Genomic DNA, 21,823 nt, shown 5'->3' with positions numbered 1-21,823 from the left:
CAGGGGAAGCTAACAACCACAAAAGGTTCCACACAAAAGCGAATTACTACAGTAATTCGGATATGGGAACGATAGGAGCCCTCTTTCAAGGTAAATTGAATACAAGAGTTTTCACAAGCACAGCGCAAGCGCTGTGCAGGCAAAACCTACAGACGTTATTTTTCCTTTCTCTTACTACAGTTAGAGGTTTTTGTCAAGTGAACTGTCTGACAATCATGGTGAAACAAAGGCTGTAAAATATGAGTTTTTTCCAAATACATTTAAATAGCTTGTAAATTAATACTATAAATATTTCAAAATATATCACGATATATGAAAGCACATTTTATTTTGTAATTAATGAGTGTGATGCAAACGGAGATTTTAAAAAAGAGCAAAAAAAATAAGGACACTTTTGGTTATGTGCAAATGACAATTTTCCAACACTATACACTTCATAGTTCTATCAGTAAAACTGTATGTCACTAGGAAATTCTGTGGCCATTTCAATGTACAAACTGCAGATTGCAAATGACAGTGTGCTAACACTTCATGCTTTCGTTATGCATTTATTAAAAGCGAACCTTTTAAACATGATTTGAGAAACATTCCTGCCCCCACCAGGATGACAATGCTTTTAATGAACTAAGAGACACGTCAGGGTGTCACTTGTATCCTATATTAGCCTTGATTTGTATTATATATGGAGCAAATGTTTAGTCTATTTAATTAAACAAGAGTTTTTGTTACAGCAGACAGGCTGAACTCGCATATTTGAAGGTGCTCTCATATATGTGATAATGAAGAAAATGGTGGCTAAGTGAATTAAAATATTTGCCCACAATCACATAATTTGAAACCAGTTTATGGGTCAAAAGAATTACAATTAGACAGAAGATTATTTAGGTCACTAGACCTGCACAAGTAGTAACATTATGATTTTTCGAGGCCTGACAAAGCGATGCACCTTTCTAAAACGACATAGGTTTATTAAACAAATCATAGTTACATACTGTATAGACTGAAGAATCATGAATGCATTCCTGGTTTTCTAACCTGCAACTTGCTTCAAGACCGAGAGCTACACTGCCAGCTCTCAAACCAATGAGCTTTATCACCAACAGAGCCTGGGAAGTTACTTCTGCTGTGGCCCTTATATTGCAGACAACAGAGCCCATGAAAATCATTTAGGGGAGCACAGAGGTCACAAATCCTAGCTGCCTCTTGAAGTTGCCTATGCAACGTCTGAGGATCTCTGGGCTTAAGGGATTTGCTTAGACTTTGCACCAGGGCCAGAAGTGCAAATTCTTGCAAGAGTATTTATTTTCCATTGCAAAAATTACTTTGCACTAGAAAGGTGCTCATTCTCAGCACAAATAGCATTTTGCACTGCTTTGTGCCGCCTTGCGTCAAGGGGGTGTGACTTGGTTGGTACTGGGGTAGATCAGCGCAGGTGCCCAAAGTTTTTGACACAAAGCCCAATCTATAAAGAAAGCCAAACCATGCATTACTTTTAAAAAATGCATCCTTGAAGAAGATGTTAATAAGAAGAAATGTTTCTCCAAACATTCCACGTATTTCATGTCTGCTATACTGTACACCACACATAGAAATTAGTGGAATGTTTAAGAATTTATCTAGACATGCACTATGGAGCAAAGGCTGTACATGGGGCTTGGCAGCCTATTAGTACACCAGCGTAAGGTTAATAAGCAGTAGCATACCATTTTTAAAGATGGCTATGCGCTGCTTCCTCCCCCTTGCACAACGCAGTGCAGCAACTTTGGTTGCTGCAATGTAAGTAACAAACATTTGTTAAAGCAAATAAGTTTACCTGATAGGTATCTTGGCACTAAACACGCTTGCTGGTTCCAACCCTGCAGTTGTCTCATTTCTGCATCAGTATACTCAGAGTAAACCATTTATGGCCCGACCAGCCATTCCAGAATCAGCGATGGTTTCAGGTTCTTCCTAAAACCGGAGAGACCTGCACTGGCTCTAAGGGAAGCTGTAAGTGTGTTCTACAGTTGGGCTGCTTTTACCTGGAATGTTCTTACTCCTGACCCAACTCTCCAGAATTTCGGGGCACAGACCAGATTGGTAGAGGCAGATTGTAAAATCCTCTGAGGACTGTGTGTCTAAAGTGTCTGCAATGCCAGTGGGCGTGTCTTGTTTAGGGCCTTATAGACCACAACCATAGATTTAAGTCGTCCTCTCTTTGACTGGAAGCCAATGTACCTAGCTCTCTTATTGTACTAGAGGATAAATCACATCTGGATTTGTTCAGAGCAAGCTTTGTAGCTATGGGTTGTACTTGATGGAGGTTTTTAATCCGGTACTCCAGAGCCGGAGTAGATTGACAGGGCCAATGATCTAAATTCCTCGTTCTCCTCCAGCCCTTCAATCTTTTCTATTTTAGTGGACTCCCACTCATTCATGTCTCTCTGGAGCCCTGCTCCTCTGTGGGTGGATCTAACTCTATGGTAAAATAAGCTCCATTGTTTTTTTGAAAAACTCAAACAGATTGTCACAGAGTACCTGTGAAGGGTTAATGGCTTTCTTCGTACAGTCTGGGTTTTCTAAGTCCCTTACCAAGCCAAAATTTTTCCTCAACTTATTTGTTGCTTCTATGATGGTTTTCAAATAGAACTTCTCCTTAGCTGTGTTACGCTAAAAAAAAAAAAAAAAATTCAGACCTAAGTGTCAAATGATTCCTTTGCGTGTCTTCTACCCTGGGGCAGTGGATATGTTTTGCATAATATCCAGATTCTGTGCAAAACAGCATGAAGCTGCTGCTTCAAATATGTACTTTTTTCCTAATAGGACATGTCTGCTGTGCAACAAGTGTTTTGACTAGGCACAAAGTATTCAATAGCATACATCGTTGTACTTCCTCCTGTAAAAGAATATTATTGTCTTTGAAACTGTGATAAATCTTCAACATTTCACTAAAGGACCATTTGTAAAACGTAGCAATGTAACCAAACTATTTACAGAAATGTGCTTTAAAAGTGGATTTTTAGCCATTTATTTCAATGTTTGGGGGGGTAGGCTAGACGTCATGCTTATGCTGGACTTCACTAGCACCCGACAGTTCTCCCTTGGGAAGGCTTAGCTTGCTCACATTACTCTGACTGGGCCTGTTTGCAACCCACTAGATTTGGGCGAAATGATGCGAGTGCCGAGCCCTGGGAAAAGAAGCCAGGAGTTTCATGGAGTAGTCCATTGGTGGGGGGAGAAACAGATTTCATATCGGAGTTTTGAAGAATGTTGAGTAAAGCTGGAGACATAGTCAGGCCTGTCCTCCTAGTGTAGACGACAGGCATTGTAATCTTTATCTGATACCAAACTAGATGAGCCCATTAAATGTCAGCAAATCTTGCTGAAACTTTTACCATATGTTTTCTATTTACCAACCTGCCTCGAGTTTAACTTGCTTGTATGCATTACATTCGACAGACGCAAAAAAATATTTTTTCCATATTGACATATAAGTATATGCCATCCTATGTATAATCCTAAAATATTCAGTGTAATATTTAAACTTTAGTTCAAAGAACTTCTTACTCCTTAGAGTCAAGCATGCTGAGAAATTACTTTCCTTCGTCAGATCGAGGCCATTACTGAATGTTCTTCTCAAATGCGATACTGAAATTGGCTCCTAGAAATATTATACCCCGGAGACATGAATTATGAAGGGATATCCTCACCTCTAACAAGGACTGTCACATTACTCGCTCATCTGCCTTCAAAACAAGTCTGTCCATCAGACAGAGCAAGGCATAATTTCTTATCTTGCCTATACCAGTATTTCTTCTAGTCTCATTTAAGCACTGTGATAAAAACAACAATAAGGCAGCCTGTCCTTCTCTGAACCGGTGTTGAATGTTCAGAGTCAAGTAAAAAATATTCGCGGACAGAGCACTCTCTTTCCAGGTTTCCAAACTTTGCAACTTCTGCCCAATGCACACAGGCCGATAACATGTATTATTCGTTCCATAAATAGTTAACACCTACACCTGGCTTTTACCCAAGGGGGGATGCACTCAATCTTGACTGGATGTGAGCCTAGTTAAAGCTAAGAAAAACATGTGTGGCCAAGGGGTACGCTACGAACCTAACAAAAATTAACATTGTTAGAAGTCCATGCAAAAAAGTGTGTGGATTCTTGTAGTATGGCTCACACAGTCTCAATGTCATGTGATAATGGAGGACTGATAACAGCGGTAACAGACTGGTGGAGTCAAGTATGCATCTCTCTCCATAGGTAGTTATTCAATCTTACACTGTTTGCACAGTGACTAAAACTCACACTGACTGCTACCAGTTCACTTGAGTCAGACTGACCAATAGAGCAATCTGGCAGTGCCGGAAGGGTTGGTCCGACTGTCAATGTGCGGGCTGTTTTTTGGCAGTTTCTGGGCCTGTTTTATGGTCTGAGAAGCCGGATTTTACTGTTGATTTCCCCTCATACTACGACACGCATTGCCTGTAGCAAGCATAAATGCATTCATTCTCCCAGCATAAATGCATTCATTCTCCCATGCCTTGCAAACCAACTACACAGCTGGTCTTTACTGATTCGCAGATGGAGATACTTTTATTTTGGCACAGAGGCCTATTTTCTGACCCATGCTATGCTGCAATGAGAGAAGATTTATGAGCTACTGAGTGGAAAGTTCAAGAAATGCACTTGCGATCAGATTTAATAGGGACATTAATGCTGCGCCACCTTGAAGGCTAATCCAACAAGCATTTGCAATGCAATAGGTCTCGCCTTTATAAGAGCTTAAGCTGTTAGAATTGCAAATAAGAATGCCCTTTATTTACGTGTGGTCTTTAAAACCGATAAATAAAAGGCATTGTCATTTACCATGCCAATAGCTTAAACTCTCGCAAATGGGATACCTATTGCATTGCAAATGTGTGCTATGCATTTTTTTTTAAAGCATTAGGCAAGACTGTGTCCTGCCTGCAACAGCATGCAGGACAAAGATATTTGAAAAAATAGTGCTCAGAGGCTGTAATTAAAGCCTACCAAGCAATAACACTAACGGGGTGTCGCCATGGGAGGTTACAAAATGAAACAAAGCAGTACTAAGGAGGGACTACTAAGCCTTTTGACCAACAAACTGCCAAAGTTTACAATCCTGGCAGCAGCAGGGTAGGTCACCAGCCAAGTGCAGCTGAGATTGATGAGAAATAACAAGGTCCTGGCTAGAACCCTTAGAGTGTGTTGATTCTGTGCAGTGTTGGGTAAGATCGTTTGTAGAGAGGAAGGAGGCCAGCCCGTTCGCGGAAGAGTCTTGCATGGAGCCCCAGTGGAGATTGAAGTCACCCACGAAGGTCTGATTGTCACTTTGTGCGTATTGGTCACTGATGAAGTCAGTGAGTTCCTCCATAAATGAAGGGCCACTGCCAGGTGGGCGGTATATGACATGGAATCTAAGGGGTGAGCGGTGGTGTAGTTGAAGCTCAAGAGATAGTCATTCAAAAGTGCGGAATGCGCTGATGGGAAAAGCCTCGAGTTGAAGGGAGTTTCTAAAGATAACTGCAACACCTCCCCCAACTTTGATAGGTCTGTCATTCCTGAAAATAGAGTAGCCAGTGGGTAGGAGGAGATCAAACATGGAATGAGAGGTATCGTTGAACCAGGTCTCTGTTAAGAAGAACAGGTCAATATTGTGAAGGGTGATGGTATCGGAGATTTCTAGTTTGTGTTTTATTGCAGATCTGCAGTTGTGGAGCATGCAGCATAGTTCTGTCGAGACTGTTTTGGTGACAGGGGCACTTGGGCAAACTCAACACCCTTCAACAGAGAATGGGCATGGAAGGCACCGTGCTTAAATGGTTTGCTTCTTTCCTTTCTGATAGATCCCAAATGATCAAAATAGAGGACAGTCTCTCACCTCCTTTGGCGGTGGGTCAAGGTGTTCCCCAAGGCTCTATTCTTGCTCCCACATTGTTCAATCTCTATTTGGAACCTCTGGGAAATCTCCTAAGTAAATCTGTGGTCAAATATCACCTCTACGCTGACGACACTCAAATCTACCTCAAGGTTGCCTCCACGCACGATCTCTCTGTCCTAAGCTCTACCCTCGACTCCATTCATAACTGGATGTCAACACATCAACTGATCCTGAACCCCTCCAAAACTGAGTTCCTCCTCCTCTCCTCCTCACTTTCTCCTCCCCCGGTGCAATCATGGATGGACCAGATGAATCTGCTGAACACTAATCCCATCATTGTCGACAGCGCAAAATCCCTTGGTGTCATACTCGACACAAAACTCAATCTACTTTCCCACATTAATTCAATTGCAAAGTCTGCCCGATACCAACTGCGCCTTCTTTGGGGGATTCGTCGCTTCTTCCCGGTGCATGACCTCAAAACCCTGGTCCAATCGCTGGTCCTCTCCAGACTGGACTACTGCAATTCTCTTCTGACCGGCCTCCCCAAATCCCACCTATCCCCCCTTAAGTCTGTTCTACATTCAGCAGCTCGTTTCATTTATGGGGCCAAAAGAAGCGACCACATCACTCCCATGTTATCCTCCCTCCGCTGGCTTCCCATCGAGGCTAGAGCTATCTACAAGATTGCCTGCATCACCCATAAAGCCTTGCACTCCTCCTCTCCGCGCTACCTGGCGAATAAACTGAAACTCTCTGGAGGCTCTAGACCATCACAAAATGCGGAAAATCTACTGCTTGAACCTCCCACTTTCAAGAAGGAGAGATCGATGGCCCAATCCTTTTCAGGCAGCGCAGTGAGAATCTGGAACTCACTTCCGCCTCAGCTCCGGACCACCTCCTCCTCCCAAGCCTTCAAATCTGACCTCAAAGTTCTCCTTCTTCAAAGACATTTCCAAATGTAATTCATGCCCTCTATGCTATCTGAAGGAAGCCCTTCAACTACTGAAAAACCTACTTTGACTATGGAAGTGTCTTCCAAGTGTGTTCTTGTGGTTTGATAGTCTGCCTCTTATTGCAGTATTGTCCTTCCTCCTGTGTCTGGGACTCATGGGTGACTTGCACCCGTCACTCTCTCCGGTAACACACTGTTTTCTACCTCCTACATTTGTTTGTTTTGACACCTGCACAAGTGCCACCAGTGCCTACGTAACGTTTGTTCTTGTGCTGGAGTGTCCTCCATATATTGCAGTATTATACCTCTATATTTATTCTGGACGCTTTTTGTAACCTGCACACGTCACTTTTTCCTCCTGCAATGCACCGTTTGCTACCTCTTGTATTTTGTTGAATCACGATTGTCACTTTTGTAATGCACCGTTTACTACCTCTTATACTTTGTTGGCGCACAATTGTAATTTTGCTTCATTTAATGTAACGTTTGCCTTTGTATTTTGCTCACTTGTAATGTTCTCATGTATCAGTTCTGTTCCTATTGTGAAGCGCTCTGACACCTTCGGGTAAAGTCTGCGCTATATAAAAATGAATAAATAAATAAATAAATAAATAAATAAAAGTGTAAGCCACACACACCAAATGAGGAAGTCCCTCATGTAAGACTTGCCGGGCATTGTGGATGTTTTTTAATAACCCAAATAGGGTAGATACTGCATTATGAGGTACATCCAGCACTACCAGGTATACTACATAAATAGTAGTTAGGGTGGTTAGCAGTGTGATTCTTTGACCACATCAGTACCCCAGGTGAAGATAGTTGACATATAGGTTTTAGGTCCCGACGAAATCGCCCCTAGATTAAGGAGCAGGTGAGAAACATGTTGACCTCTCACACGAAAGAGCACCCCAACTGAGACATAAATCCCAGCCTTGCGCCTTTGGTTTTGTCTTTACTCAGGATAGGAGACCCACTCATTAAAATCGTCATTGGTGGTACTCCCAACCTGTTTTAATTCACTCATCTAATACATTTTTTTTCATCTTCACTCACAAGGCCCCTCAATCCCATGGCACCAAACGGCTATTGGAAAAATATCTCTGCCAAAGTGACCCTCATTGGGTGCCCTAAGGGTATTTCAGCGCCGACCCGACGAGGAGCAGCCAGATGATGAAGCATGACACCCATCTGGGTGTGTGAGGGCCCTAAATTCCAATAAATTGGATTCCACCTCTGAATCATTCACAGTTGAGCACGTCCAGATCCCTTTAACTGACTCTGTTTTTAACCATTAGTTACAGCATATTACTTGTTCTTCTCACAGTTTACAGTGAACAATGACACAAGCAAATGGAAAATGTAGGTGGAGAGCGGGTGGAGCTTCAAGTGCCTACCTAAACGCAGCATGCCTCGAAGAACAGAGCATGCGCTGCCCAGGCTCAGCCTAAAAACAGCAAAAAGGATTTGCTTGTCGATTTTTGGTTTACACTTTATCTGGTTTCATAAAATTTCAGCCAGACCATATGAAGTATCCAAGATTCCATGAACGTGTACGTGAAACCGCCATTGTTATTTTGGAAACAAAATTGATTGCCTAGTTGTACAATTGAAATGTGCCAGTCAGTGACTTAAGTCTCTATAGCCCATTCTAATACACTAATTGTATTTGTTTGATCTTGTTGTGCAATGGAAGAAAGTGTAAGCTTTTGGTTCAGTACCTATTGCTTTCCCTATAAAATGTTTCTTTCTATAAGAATTCATCTGGTTCACATACTTTGAAGTGAGGAATAATCGTACGCAAGCACAGTTTTTACAATGACCAGAGGCACATCAAGTGCTGCAAATGAGGGGGATCCAGCCGGGTCCTGGATGTGATAACTATTATTGAATCAGATCCGAGACAGCTCAAGGGAAATATCACGACTTTCCCCCAAATGTGCCAAAACTGGGACACGTTCAGCAGTGCCTACACCATGAACCTCTTTTTCAGTAGCCCGGATACTTCGTGTTAATTCCTTGCCCCAGAATTACCATTACTTAGGGTCCTGGTCACTCCAGAGGTCTGTGAAATAATAGGGATTGCAAGTTTTTTGTGAGTAACATGCTGGGATCTGTGTTTCTGTGCCAATTCCTGCATGTTTCCTCCCGGTATTTCACATAGAGGATTTCAGCTGCTCTTAACACCACTCATAACTTTGCTGGTCCTTGTAACTAGCCTCACGGGGCCCATCCGAGTTATTGTGCCACTGGTAAGGAGGACCTTTGTGTGCTTTAATTCAGAGCAGTTGCAGGGCGTAACGGAGTTCTCTTCTTTTCAGTTCCTACACAAATGCCTGATGTAATGGGCAATCACTACACATTTAGTTTGAGTCTGACGTGGCTGGGAACTAGCTAAAGATGAACACCTTAATGCAAATACCATCCAGGAAACAAAGACACCTAGCGCGTCACCTCACTAGTTCGTAGGAGCTAAACAACTTTCAATAAGTCATTATTACTTCACAAAATAATCATAATCATAGTTAGCAATCTTGGAATAGAGAAAGATAGAAAAAACCTGCAAGGTTCTACACCTATTCATTGCAATTTACATGCATCGCCTTGATGACAGTTCACAACTCAATGAGCTAGATTACAAAAATTGGATGTTGTGCCCTGCAGGCAATAAAAGGAACTCTGCAAAAAAAGTAACCCACCAAGCAGACTACATAATATACAAATCTGTAATCAGCATGTTATATGTTGTGCTTAGCAGCAAGCTCATTAACCCTGTATCCCATTTTCTGAGGAGTCAAACGTGTGACTAGATTGCACACAGCATTTTTAGGTCTCGCCTGTCGATGCGCATGCGCATCGAGCAAGGCGAGAGTATTGCGAGTTATCCACTCTTTATCCACACTGCAAGGAATCGTGGCGATTCCTTGCAGTGCCCGTGACTTTTAAGCTCAATGCGCATGTGCATTGAGCTTAAAAGCGCGTGCACAGCCGCCCGCATTCCTCCGACACCTTTGAAGTGAAGCTTAGCTTCACTTCAAAGGCCCGGCTTCTTCACACCCACATGCCGCTCTGCCCCGCTCCGCCCCCTCCCCTGAGTCATCCTGCCTGCCCCTTCCCGCCGTGTCGCATTTCTCCTCCCCCCTCCCCTCTCTTCCCTCCGTCTTGTTTCTCCATGAGTGAGCTCTGGCTCCAGCATAGATGAAGTGTTGTTGCCTTTGCGCTGTGCTTTCCCCTTGTGCTTTTAAAAATCGTCCTTGTTCCTATGTTTATCTTCCATACTTATCAGGCAACATGCATCCGGGCCTTAACTCACCACAAAGGCACCTATTTCAAAATGCTTCAATTCCCAGACTCAGCAAATCATCCAGATTTCTCCTTTCTCTTACGGGAGAGGTGTGGCCCCAATAGCTCGCTTAATCTTCCTGACGGCCCCCAGCGCCTAGAGACCCTTACGGGTGATTGTGCGCTTTACAAATGTGGACTTTACTTTACTACCGGTCACACAAAACGCAATAATGCCCCAGAGTTGTTTCTCCGTCTCACTCCCAGGCACATCCCGATTAAGCCATAGCTCTCCGCTAGACGTTCTCCTTCGTGCATGCCCAGCCTCATCCCTCCAGCCTAAGCAACTATCACCATCCATACTTTCACACTGGAGACTAACCGCCCTGAGTTATCACAGCCAGTCGCCACATCCAGTTTTGCCGTCCGTCTGCCCCCACTGCTGCCAGGCTGCGTAGTGCGCAAAAGGGGTACTTCGCTGCTGCAGACGTCTAAGGCCCCGGTTTTCCCCAGCTCTGGCTCCAGCATAGATGAAGTGTTGTTGCCTTTGCGCTGTGCTTTCCCCTTGTGCTTTTAAAAATCGTCCTTGTTCCTATGTTTATCTTCCATACTTATCAGGCAACATGCATCCGGGCCTTAACTCACCACAAAGGCACCTATTTCAAAATGCTTCAATTCCCAGACTCAGCAAATCATCCAGATTTCTCCTTTCTCTTACGGGAGAGGTGTGGCCCCAATAGCTCGCTTAATCTTCCTGACGGCCCCCAGCGCCTAGAGACCCTTACGGGTGATTGTGCGCTTTACAAATGTGGACTTTACTTTACTACCGGTCACACAAAACGCAATAATGCCCCAGAGTTGTTTCTCCGTCTCACTCCCAGGCACATCCCGATTAAGCCATAGCTCTCCGCTAGACGTTCTCCTTCGTGCATGCCCAGCCTCATCCCTCCAGCCTAAGCAACTATCACCATCCATACTTTCACACTGGAGACTAACCGCCCTGAGTTATCACAGCCAGTCGCCACATCCAGTTTTGCCGTCCGTCTGCCCCCACTGCTGCCAGGCTGCGTAGTGCGCAAAAGGGGTACTTCGCTGCTGCAGACGTCTAAGGCCCCGGTTTTCCCCAGCTCTGGCTCCAGCATAGATGAAGTGTTGTTGCCTTTGCGCTGTGCTTTCCCCTTGTGCTTTTAAAAATCGTCCTTGTTCCTATGTTTATCTTCCATACTTATCAGGCAACATGCATCCGGGCCTTAACTCACCACAAAGGCACCTATTTCAAAATGCTTCAATTCCCAGACTCAGCAAATCATCCAGATTTCTCCTTTTTCTTACGGGAGAGGTGTGGCCCCAATAGCTCGCTTAATCTTCCTGACGGCCCCCAGCGCCTAGAGACCCTTACGGGTGATTGTGCGCTTTATAAATGTGGACTTTACTTTACTACCGGTCACACAAAACGCAATAATGCCCCAGAGTTGTTTCTCCGTCTCACTCCCAGGCACATCCCGATTAAGCCATAGCTCTCCGCTAGACGTTCTCCTTCGTGCATGCCCAGCCTCATCCCTCCAGCCTAAGCAACTATCACCATCCATACTTTCACACTGGAGACTAACCGCCCTGAGTTATCACAGCCAGTCGCCACATCCAGTTTTGCCGTCCGTCTGCCCCCACTGCTGCCAGGCTGCGTAGTGCGCAAAAGAGGTACTTCGCTGCTGCAGACGTCTAAGGCCCCGGTTTTCCCCAGCTTTCAGTAGCGATTGTACTCAACCACCACTGTTTGCACTCCAGTGTCCAAAAGCCCCCAGGGAGGAATACAGTAGGCGGGAAACCATGTCCCTATTTTTGAGGTCATTTGGAACACTGGAAATCAATTTGTTTTAAAACATAATTGACCAGTTTGAACAGGAAACATTTATAACTACAAAAGATGGATGTATCTTTGGTAGAAGAACAGCCGTACTTCACTTTTGAAGTGCTTGACAGCACCACTATACCAATGTTTTTTGATATCTGTAATGTGAAGGATGGTCGTTGAATTGTGGACTATGTCTTTGAACAAATCTACTACACTCTACAACAGTCTTTAAGTCGTTGCATTGCTTTAACAGCATTTTTTTTCTAAATTACAAATACTAGAGGAAAGAAACCCGTGTACTCTAGATGCCAGGAGAACGTTTCAGAATACTTCAACAGTGAATAAAGGGAGATTAGTTATCTGACACGCACAGAAACCGAATATTACTGGCAGGGTGTTAGATGAATTGTGTGGTGCATTAGACATTGTTATATGTTATCGAGTAGGTATTTAATTTGAACACTGTAGGCAACTTAAAAAAAGTGGAGAGCAGGCACTCGAGTAATTTTTAGTTAGTTTGTGATTAGAAGGATTATTCAGTGTAGCCACTCGGGGCCTAGAACGTGCATTTTGCCTTTTGCCTGCTAAAGCTGCATTGATACACACGCAAGGCCAAGGCTAAAGATTTACAAAAAACCCATAAACAATTCTAAAAGCACTAACTCTAATGCTGCGAGACCTATTGCATTTCCAATGCTTGTTTTGTTAGGCATGGGGAGATTAAGTGTTTTGCCCAGAATTACATGATGTTGAACCGACAACGAGACTCTATGGTTCCCCAGTTCCAAAGTCGGCAGCTCTGCCGTTATGCTACAGCCTATATGTTCCTATATCCTGGAAATGCTGGGCACGTAAATATCTCTAGAGCAGGTGTCTTATGTGTAAAATACAGCCTGTTACGGTCCACTTAAGTAGGTAAGTACGACCGATTAACACGTTTGGCCTTGCTACCAAATTCCTTGCTGAAGACTATTTAGAAAAATAAATGTAGGAGTTGAGTGCCAGGCTCCACTCTCATGACTCCACCCCCTTTCTGCTTCCACAATTTGACTGCCAATTTATGGGATCCCAGAATATTTTTTTCGGTTTCCAGCACGAGCCTCACCTAGGTATGTAGATTCGGTGCTGCAGCAAAAGAAACCAGTAAAATGACAATCACTCTTTGAAAGCACATTAGAAACATGGAAGGACGTCTACATACCAGAATGAAGACTCTTAATGATTGCCTTTAAGCTGCCTTAATAATTACACGCTACCTACCTCAACATAGATTAGTATTTAAATCTAAACTAGGTTATCCTAAACCAACCTAACTAGGTATAGTTGACTGAATGTTGTCGTTATATGCACTTTTTATGAATTTTGGGCTTTAAATCTGTTGTGCTGGTAGATGGTTTTAAACTGTAAATGTCTGCAGAGCCAGTTTGGCTGCCTAGCACTTCACAGCCAGGCCGTTTTTAATTCTACTTTCTCTGCTATCTTACTTTGCCTCATACTGTCTGTGAGATGGTGGTCCAGCAATTATGTGCCAAGCTAATAATATTTAATTACACTGGACTGCTCCACAGCCACACACACAGTAACTGTGGCCTACCTACCTTGATAGAGTTTGATTTTCTGCTCCTTATAGGCTCCAGTTTGTATTTAAATCTAAATTTTGTATTCAAAAACAGAACAGACTACGTCTAGATTCTTGAGTGTTCGAGTTATATGCACTTTGGTCTTTATATAAATAGCTTGTATCTGTTTCATTAAGTAGGATTTGCAGGTGAATAGTTTTAAATTGTAAAACGTTTGTGTAACTAGTTCGCTCAGCATTCTCAGTTTTGGATCCCGAGGCCACCCAGGCAGTCTTTTTCAGCCTCTACTTTGTCTGCCATATTGCTTCACCTTACATGGTCTGCGAGTTTGGGATAATACATGTTAAACTAATAATTCCTCTGAAAACCGGGGTGCTCTGCCACTGTGCAGCAAGCAGGTGTGCTGATGATGCCCGTCCATGCCCTAGACTAAAGTGACCCGAGACAGGTCTACCACCCAAATGGCATCCATTACCATCACTTCGGAATTTGTAAGTAATGCTTCAATAATGTACTCATTTTCTCAATTTTAGGCATACACTGTGCTAGCTGAATGCTCAATGACGACAAAAACAGTTTTTACCCACTTAACATCTATACTGTCCCAGTTTCAATAATGGATCTGTTCCTCCGTTCCAGTCTAGCTATACCGGCAAAACAAAACTTAAAAAGGTCCTTCTTTATAATGTAAGATCAGTCACAGCACACCACACTTGACTGCAGAGCTCTTGGAGCAAACTAGAGTTTACCTTTTTTGCCTGACTTTAAGGTGACCTTCTGGTAGTAGCAATCATTTACTCACATTTTTGTACCTAATAATTTTAAAATGTATAGCTCGGACCTGCCCAATAAACCTGGCGAGGGAGTTTCAATTTACAATTCACATGAAATCTTTCACCTCAGATTCTGCTATGGATTGCCTTACTTTTTCCTGGAAAGTTGATAAATTCACTTTCTACTTCCATTTGATATATCACCCACCCAACACTCGCAATGCTACATTGCATGCTTTAATACAGGGGTTGTCTAGTATGTTCTAAGCAATGCTAATGGCATGCTTTTAGGGGACACTGATCTGTGGTTTGATTAACCCCGGAGCATCTCAATTTATGCGGAGTATGAAAACCTATAATATGTTTTAGTAAACTAGCTTTTTAGTATATCCAGTGGTTCTGTCGGGTAAGCAAGCTAATTACTTCACAAATGCATATACCTTCATTCCAAAGTCATTCCTTAGTTAAACACAAATTATTTTGAATTACTTCATACAGTCATTAAGAAACAATGCTACTTCCTAAACAAATCAAAAGGCAAATCCCATATCGAGGAAAAAACAGAGTAATAATGTACTTTTTAATCTCTGAATTAATTTCATTCATGAATACTTTGTTTGTAATACAGGTAAATCAATTCGGACAATCCATCAATACTTGGTAACAAACGGCGCATATATACAAAAGTGCGTGCAATGTGACAGTGCACTCGTTAAAAAGTGAGTTATATACATCAAGTGAGTGAAAGAAAGGGGAAGGGGATTGTGTGAGGTTTCCTATACATACTCTTGCAGGTCAGTTTTCTATTTAATTCTACAACATTCAATAGGCCCTTTCATTTGGCCTTCGTGACTGAATATCCTATACTGGTCCGCTGATGGTGATATTGTCGACGTTTCGACCCTCGGACACCTTAATTCTGGGTCTATAGCGGGTCTTCTTCAGGACTAAAGAGGGTGGGTAAATGTCTGAGACCATTGTGCGGCATACAACAGGAATTGGTATCCAGTGTGGTCGGCAACTTAATGAATCTAGAAAGATAATTCTGATATCAGATCGTCTAAATCGATGTGGTTGATATTATAAATAAGGAGTGTTACAGATGCACCTTGGCGGCAGGCGGCTTAAATACTCGCCAAGTACTGAAGAATAATCGGGATTCTACCATTTTTAAACGTCAGGAACCGGACCATTTTGAAGCCGGATGGCTCTAATCGAGGGGTGATTAATCCAAACACCCTCTGGGTTCCTATCTAAGAAGGGCCCCTAGGCGCTAACTCACTACCCCACCCTCTTTAGTCCTGAAGAAGACCCGCTATAGACCCAGAATTAAGGTGTCCGAGGGTCGAAACGTCGACGGTATCACCATCAGCGGACCAGTATAGGACATTCAGTCACGAAGGTCAAATAAAAGGGAGTATTGAATGTTCTAGAATTAAATAGAAAACTGACCTGCAAGAGTGTGTATAGGAAACCTCACACAATCCCCTTCCCCTTTCTTTCACTCACTTGATGTATATAACTCACTTTTTCACGAGTGCACTATATGTCACATTGCACGCACTTTTGTATCTATGCGCCGTTTGTTACCAAGTATTGATGGATTGTCCGAATTGATTTACCTGTATTAGAAACAAAGTATTCATGAATGAAATTAATTCAGAGATTAAAAAGTACATTATTACTCTGTTTTTTCCTTGATATGGGATTTGCCTTTTGATTTGTTTAGGAAGTAGCATTGTTTCTTAATGACTGTATGAAGTAATTCAAAATAATTTGTGTTTAACTAAGAAATGACTTTGGAATGAAGGTATATGCATTTGTGAAGTAATTAGCTTGCATACCCGACAGAACCACTGTATATACTAAATTGTTCTGCCCAGGTTCTGAGGGATACTGGGTTACCCCATAGCGATTTACAATTTAGTAAACTAGCAGCATAAACACAGGGCAAGTCGCCCATGGGATGCTGTGTTTTCCACGATAGATACTAAGGAATTTAGTGATCTAATGTCTTTAGTATGGAATGATCATTTTGAAATTCCTTTTGATAACCATGTCCGAGTCTCCCATGCTAAACATCCAAATTCAATTTATTATATAGAAAAAACTTGAACTTTTGTTCCTCTAAAGCAACACCTACACAGACCTCTCATAGTTTTAATATCCAGTATCAACCACTCTAGTAAACACTCCTGACAGCATCTTAAAATGTTTTAATGATTCCCTGATGGATACTATAGACCCCATACTTAATTTCCAAAACCAGAAGGTCAGAACCAAGCATCAAAAACACAAAGTTTTCGATCAATGTAAATTCAAGCGTAAATGGTGTAGGTCATATGATACCATTTAAAAGTCAGCTACATTAATTTTTATAAATGTTATCAATAATCTCAAATGAAGCCTGCTAAAAATACTTATTGTTCCAATTAAATTGTGATAGTGCCCAATATGTCCAAAGAAATCTGTAGAGTTATAAATAAGCGTCAATCTCCTGTAGCTAGCTGCGAAAACTTAAATCATTCCCTCAGTATCAATATGGAACAATCTGGCCATCCTTTTTGCAGATAGGATTTTAACCCAAGTCCTTTAAATCGTAACTGAACATTTATCTAAACCGGACCTCTTTGCGGTTGACAGTGGTCCCTCCATTTCTGTATCTGCCAACAGCATCTGGTGTCAGCTCAATATCTAATTAACACCTGTAACTCGCATCCCTTTAGGTCTCCGAGCAACATCTGCCCTGCGAATAGGCTGCAAGTTTTAATCATCTCATTTCCTAAACATTTTGACTATTATTTTCAGTAATTCTATTTAGGCAGCGTTATGTCAGTTCTGTGGAAAACAGCAATGTTTAAATCTCTCCTGAAAATGCCATTTTTTAAATTCAGGAGAGCGGAGTAATTATACATCTATATCACTCGTACCACTGTTTGGGCAAAATAATGGAGAAACTGGTCTTCTTCAACAATCATCTTGGATAGTTATCAAGTGAGTTTCCATGCATACAGACGCACAAAACTAGTTGTCTTGACTACCCTTGATGTTCGGCACAGAATAACAGATAAAGATGGAGTCAGGACACTGATTTTGCTCTACCTGTTGGCAGCGTTCAGCACCAAAGATCACTCTACACCCATCTCCATATTTTTGTATGTGGGTATCTCAGGAGTAGACTTGAAACTGGTTGAGTCTTTCTTGAAAGATTATAAACAAACTGTGACTCTTCCACCTTTTCAAGCAAATGCAAAGATTCTCAGTGGTGATTTTGCTCAAGACTCCATTTTGTCAGCTATTTTAGTCAATATACACATGCTCCCTCTAACCAAATTACTTCATCAGCCACGGGCTCAATCCTAAATGTATGCCAATAGCACCTAACTAGATCTTCTGTCCTGCCAGCTCTGCTTGAAATGTAGTAAACCTAATCACAGCAGTGAGTGCACTGTGAAACAAATAAAAACAAAGAAAAGAGAAAGCAAAGAAAAATATGCATAATGCATAAGCCAAAGAAGAACCAGTGTAGAGGGAAGAGGGGAAGGCAGTAGACGTGTAGCTTGGACGGCAGTCCAATGACAAATGCACATTAAAGACTACGGAATTCTCCAAGTAATCAGACTGTACGATGGAACTGCATAGCGGGACCTTTAGGGAAGTTCGGACTTCTGCAGGTAAAAATCAAAAGAATCCCATAAGCAACGAGCTGCATGTGTGAGGTTATATAATATTTTATACATCGCATTATAAGCCCTTCTAGTGACACAAAATATTCAGCCACATTGAATGGGGTTTCAGTGGTGGATTTCTACTCTGACAGAATAGTTTTTGCTCTGAGTGAAATCACCAAGTCTAGTAATAGGTTATCATCTTCAGACAGAGTTAAAGGGTGTGGGTGGGCTATTAGCCCTAAGGTTATCGCAAGGAAATGGAACGTAAAAGGAATCTTGAAAATGTGGTCTATCATGCTTTGCACTCACATTATAATTGTATTGGCAACACAACAAGGAGTACAATGGGTTCTTGCAGTAAACGGGTAGTATAGCTCAGTGGGTTATGTTACTGACCGGTTCAAATACATCATAGGAGGAAACAGGGGATACCATAATGTGATGGTCCACAGACACTGTAACTTAATTGGACTTCTTCGTGTTCAAGCCATTACATATCATTGTGAGTTTAGTAACTTTTGATCTGTTTGAGATCAAAAACTATTTTTGGGTTAAATTCTGCAGAGTATCCAGCAGATAAAGTATTATGTGGCAAATGCCGAAAATATATAATTATTAAGCATAAGCCTCGGCCGCAAAAATCACACGATTCTAGCAACCCTGCCGGTAGGCTACTGATTCAAATCTCAGCATGACTAACTTTACATGTCATCTTTATAACATGGATAAAATAAGAATCCACTCTGTGGGGGGAAGTTTTGTTACAGGGGGCTGGCTGGCCACATTTACTGCCTGCTACTCTTTAAAAATAAACAATGCAAAAAATATTTTTTAAAGAGATCTTTAAAACAATTTGGGTGGTTCCTGGCTCCACCAGGGTCGCCACCAGCAGCACTAGCCTTCAGAGATTTAAGGGGAGTGGGAGGGGGGCTGTTGTTGCTGGTCTCGGAGAGTCCTGTACATATATGATAAGAACTTCTAAATTCAAAACAGTTTATTTCTTTATAATGTGATCTTTGCAACTAATTTCAGCTAAGTAAATTCAATTATACCACTGTATAGAATGGCATTTGTTAGAAGTGACAGATTCTAATCATGATCTTACAAACATTTGTGCCCCAACCGCCAAAGCCCTGACGAAAAAGCTATTAGTCAACTAAGAGGAAAGACCGCTGTGTTCTGCCCCTTTATGTGGGCAAGGGTTTTAGTATAGATGGAGTAACATTATAGTATTTTGCTTTTGTGCAGCACACACCCAGAACTGATGTAGTTGAAGTTACTCTCGTGATGACAAAAGAAAAGGAGGCACTCTGAAAAAAAGTAATTGCCTGAAATCACACAATGTAGTTTAAGTGGAAGCCAGGATTGATGAGGTTTCCTGATTTCACATTTTAGAATTCAGCCAGTTATCTCACTTTCTCTCCTATTTTAGAGCAAACTTCAATGCACTTTGGTTAATTCTTTAAGTTGATAAATCAGTGCACTTTGTTAAATACAGCCCAGCCAGGGTATGTATGGTTCAAAAGGATTTGTTGGTAGTAGTGTTTGGGGAAAAGGTTGCTGTAATGCGAAAGTTAAAATGAAAAATCAGACCATCCACCATTGATCAGTGCATGGAGCTGAAAGTCTTAATTCATTACCATCCATTCATCCACCCACTGCTAACAATCAAGCTATTCAGCCAAGTAGCGCCCCCCACACCCTCCGTCTCTAATCTTGATCTATCCACGCATTCAACGATTGGATAATGTATGATAATGAAAAATATATTGTAAAACGCACAATATTTGCAACCCTGTGGGTGTAGCGGAGTAACAAAATAACTTCTCTAACTGCAAAACATGTAAGGGGCTCAAACATTTCTGCCTCAGAGATGAGAAGTCCTGGAACTGTGCCCTCTGAGGGGTGCACACTACTCCACACATGCTACATGGCCCTAAATGTGCTCTTATCCAGTAGCACTGCCACACAGGGCACAGCACGAGGAAAAAAACTGTTTTATGATCGAACATTTCGAAACTCACATGACTGTAGCAAGTAACAGCATCCCGGAGAGGAGGCATCTGATCTCAGGAAGTACAGGCCGTGCATATGCTGGAGTACCTGATCTCAGACAATATCCGGCACTACACACTCACAGCTCCCTAACGGCCCCACCTCAAGCGTGGCCCTGTCAGCCTTGGTTGTTTCTCCCCACCACATTGTATATTGTTTTAAGACCCTATGCTTTAAATGCTAAAAGAGAACGCACACGCCCCTAATAGCAAAGTGATGTTGGCTAAAACTTAGGACAGTGTGATGGTCTTGCTTGTGACATGACGTGACTTGGAAGCTGTGCAAAGGGGTGGGCAGACTCAGACAGTAAGGTTAAAAGGGCAAATTCAACTTAAGCAGTAAAGGAGAGAGGGGGCTACGTGAACCTAGTAACAGAGTAGTGTGTGTGGGTGAGCTCAGGTGATCAGCACTGAGTGTCCGCAATCAAGCACCAAAAGATTAAGAAAACTGTCACCAGATAATACAAATAATTCATCTCAGTTAATCTGGAAGGAATAAAGAAAGCACCGTGTATGACCTGAGGTAGTAAAAGGTGCAGTGCTACGAAGCCGGGTAGCCCAAAGCATTACATCTGTGCATTGTGGAAGTTACCTGAAGATTTTGAACATGAGGCAGGCGATGAGGAAGGCCGTGAAGCCGCACACAGCGATCACCACATTCTTGATGGTGGGGAGATCTTTGAAAATGGTGGAGATGCGGGTCACCAGGGTGGCGTTGCCCCCTTCGACCAAGGGCGGCTCCGGGGAGGCGGTGACGGTGGTGTTATCAGCGTCCCCGGGCTTACTGTCCGCCTGAGGGTTCCCGCGAGCTAGTGTCCGAGGCTCCGCAATGCTGGACAAGGAGCGAACTTGCCCTCCGTGGGCAAGGAGGGCAAAGACCAAGGCAAGAAAGAAAGAGGGCATCTTTATTCCGGGAGAAACAAGGTGTCCGCGACCAGGTGGTCCCAAAGCTGTGTGCAGTCGTGGGATGAAGCTGTAGACGCCCAGTACGGCCCCAGCCGCTGGCCTTGCTGCTGGCTCTAGGTAGGACAGGTGTGCGAGTCGCCCTGCCCCCTTCACTCCCTAACGTGAAGGCAGAGCGGGGCTCCGCCTGTAGCTGTGCTTACTCAAAGATGGAGCTCAGTCCCAGCCGATCACTGACCTCTCAGTGGGTCTCGAATGGCAGCCCGGGTATTAGCAAGAAGTCCTGTGTCCAGAGTTGCTGTCAGGGGGGCTGTGCAAACACAGGAGTGTGTAACACGTGGCGTCAGAGGTACCCCTTCGAAGTATGCCTTTGCACCGGGCTGCAAACCATGCTGGAGCTTTGTGGTTCAGCGTGGTCTCAGCAGACCCTTGTGCCGTGCTGCACCGACGAGGCTGTCCTCCAAGCGCTCTGGTCTCGCCTGCTGCTCTGTGCACTTGGAAGAATTGCAGGAAATGAGCCTGCAAACCCGGAAGAGTTTTCTCTGCAGCATGCTCTGATGAGTCACTTGATTCATCTAAAGACGCCTATGGGGGAGGAGGGAGGGAGGAGACCGAGGACACAATGCTACAGGAGCAGGAAGCTGACTGTCTGCATCCTGATCCGCCCCCAGCAGCAGCGCGTGTGTGGAGCACAGCACCAGGCAAGGCTCCGAGCTGGCATCGAGTCAGCGCTGTGTGTCTTTTAGCTAATCTATGTCACAGTATTTATGGAAATACCCCGAGCCTGACGTGTAACCATGTTCACTGTATTCATTTCCTTTTCAAAATACACCGTAGTTTGAAAAACGATTCAAAAGCGTTCCTGACT

The 21,823-nt window shown here is 43.0% G+C and overlaps 1 protein-coding gene across 2 annotated transcripts in view; it reads right to left on the bottom strand.

Annotated features, from left to right (window-relative positions):
* FAM174B (family with sequence similarity 174 member B) overlaps positions 1 to 21,511 on the bottom strand; it is a 229,041-nt gene extending 207,530 nt beyond the window's left edge. The window contains exon 1 of one of the 2 annotated variants that reach the window (XM_078683154.1): positions 20,645 to 21,511. In XM_078683154.1, coding sequence (XP_078539280.1) covers positions 20,645 to 20,955 — 311 coding nt within the window. In that variant the 5' untranslated portion in view covers positions 20,956 to 21,511. The remainder of the gene's footprint in view (positions 1 to 20,644) is intronic. The other variant, XM_078683155.1, reaches the window with a different exon arrangement.
* Positions 21,512 to 21,823: the final 312 nt, after the last annotated feature.

The sequence above is a fragment of the Lissotriton helveticus genome, chromosome 3_1 (assembly GCF_964261635.1).
Source record: "Lissotriton helveticus chromosome 3_1, aLisHel1.1, whole genome shotgun sequence".
Taxonomy (NCBI): Eukaryota; Metazoa; Chordata; class Amphibia; order Caudata; family Salamandridae; genus Lissotriton; species Lissotriton helveticus.
The sequence above is the reverse complement of the archived record's forward strand: the minus strand, read 5'-3'. Positions and strand labels throughout refer to the sequence as shown.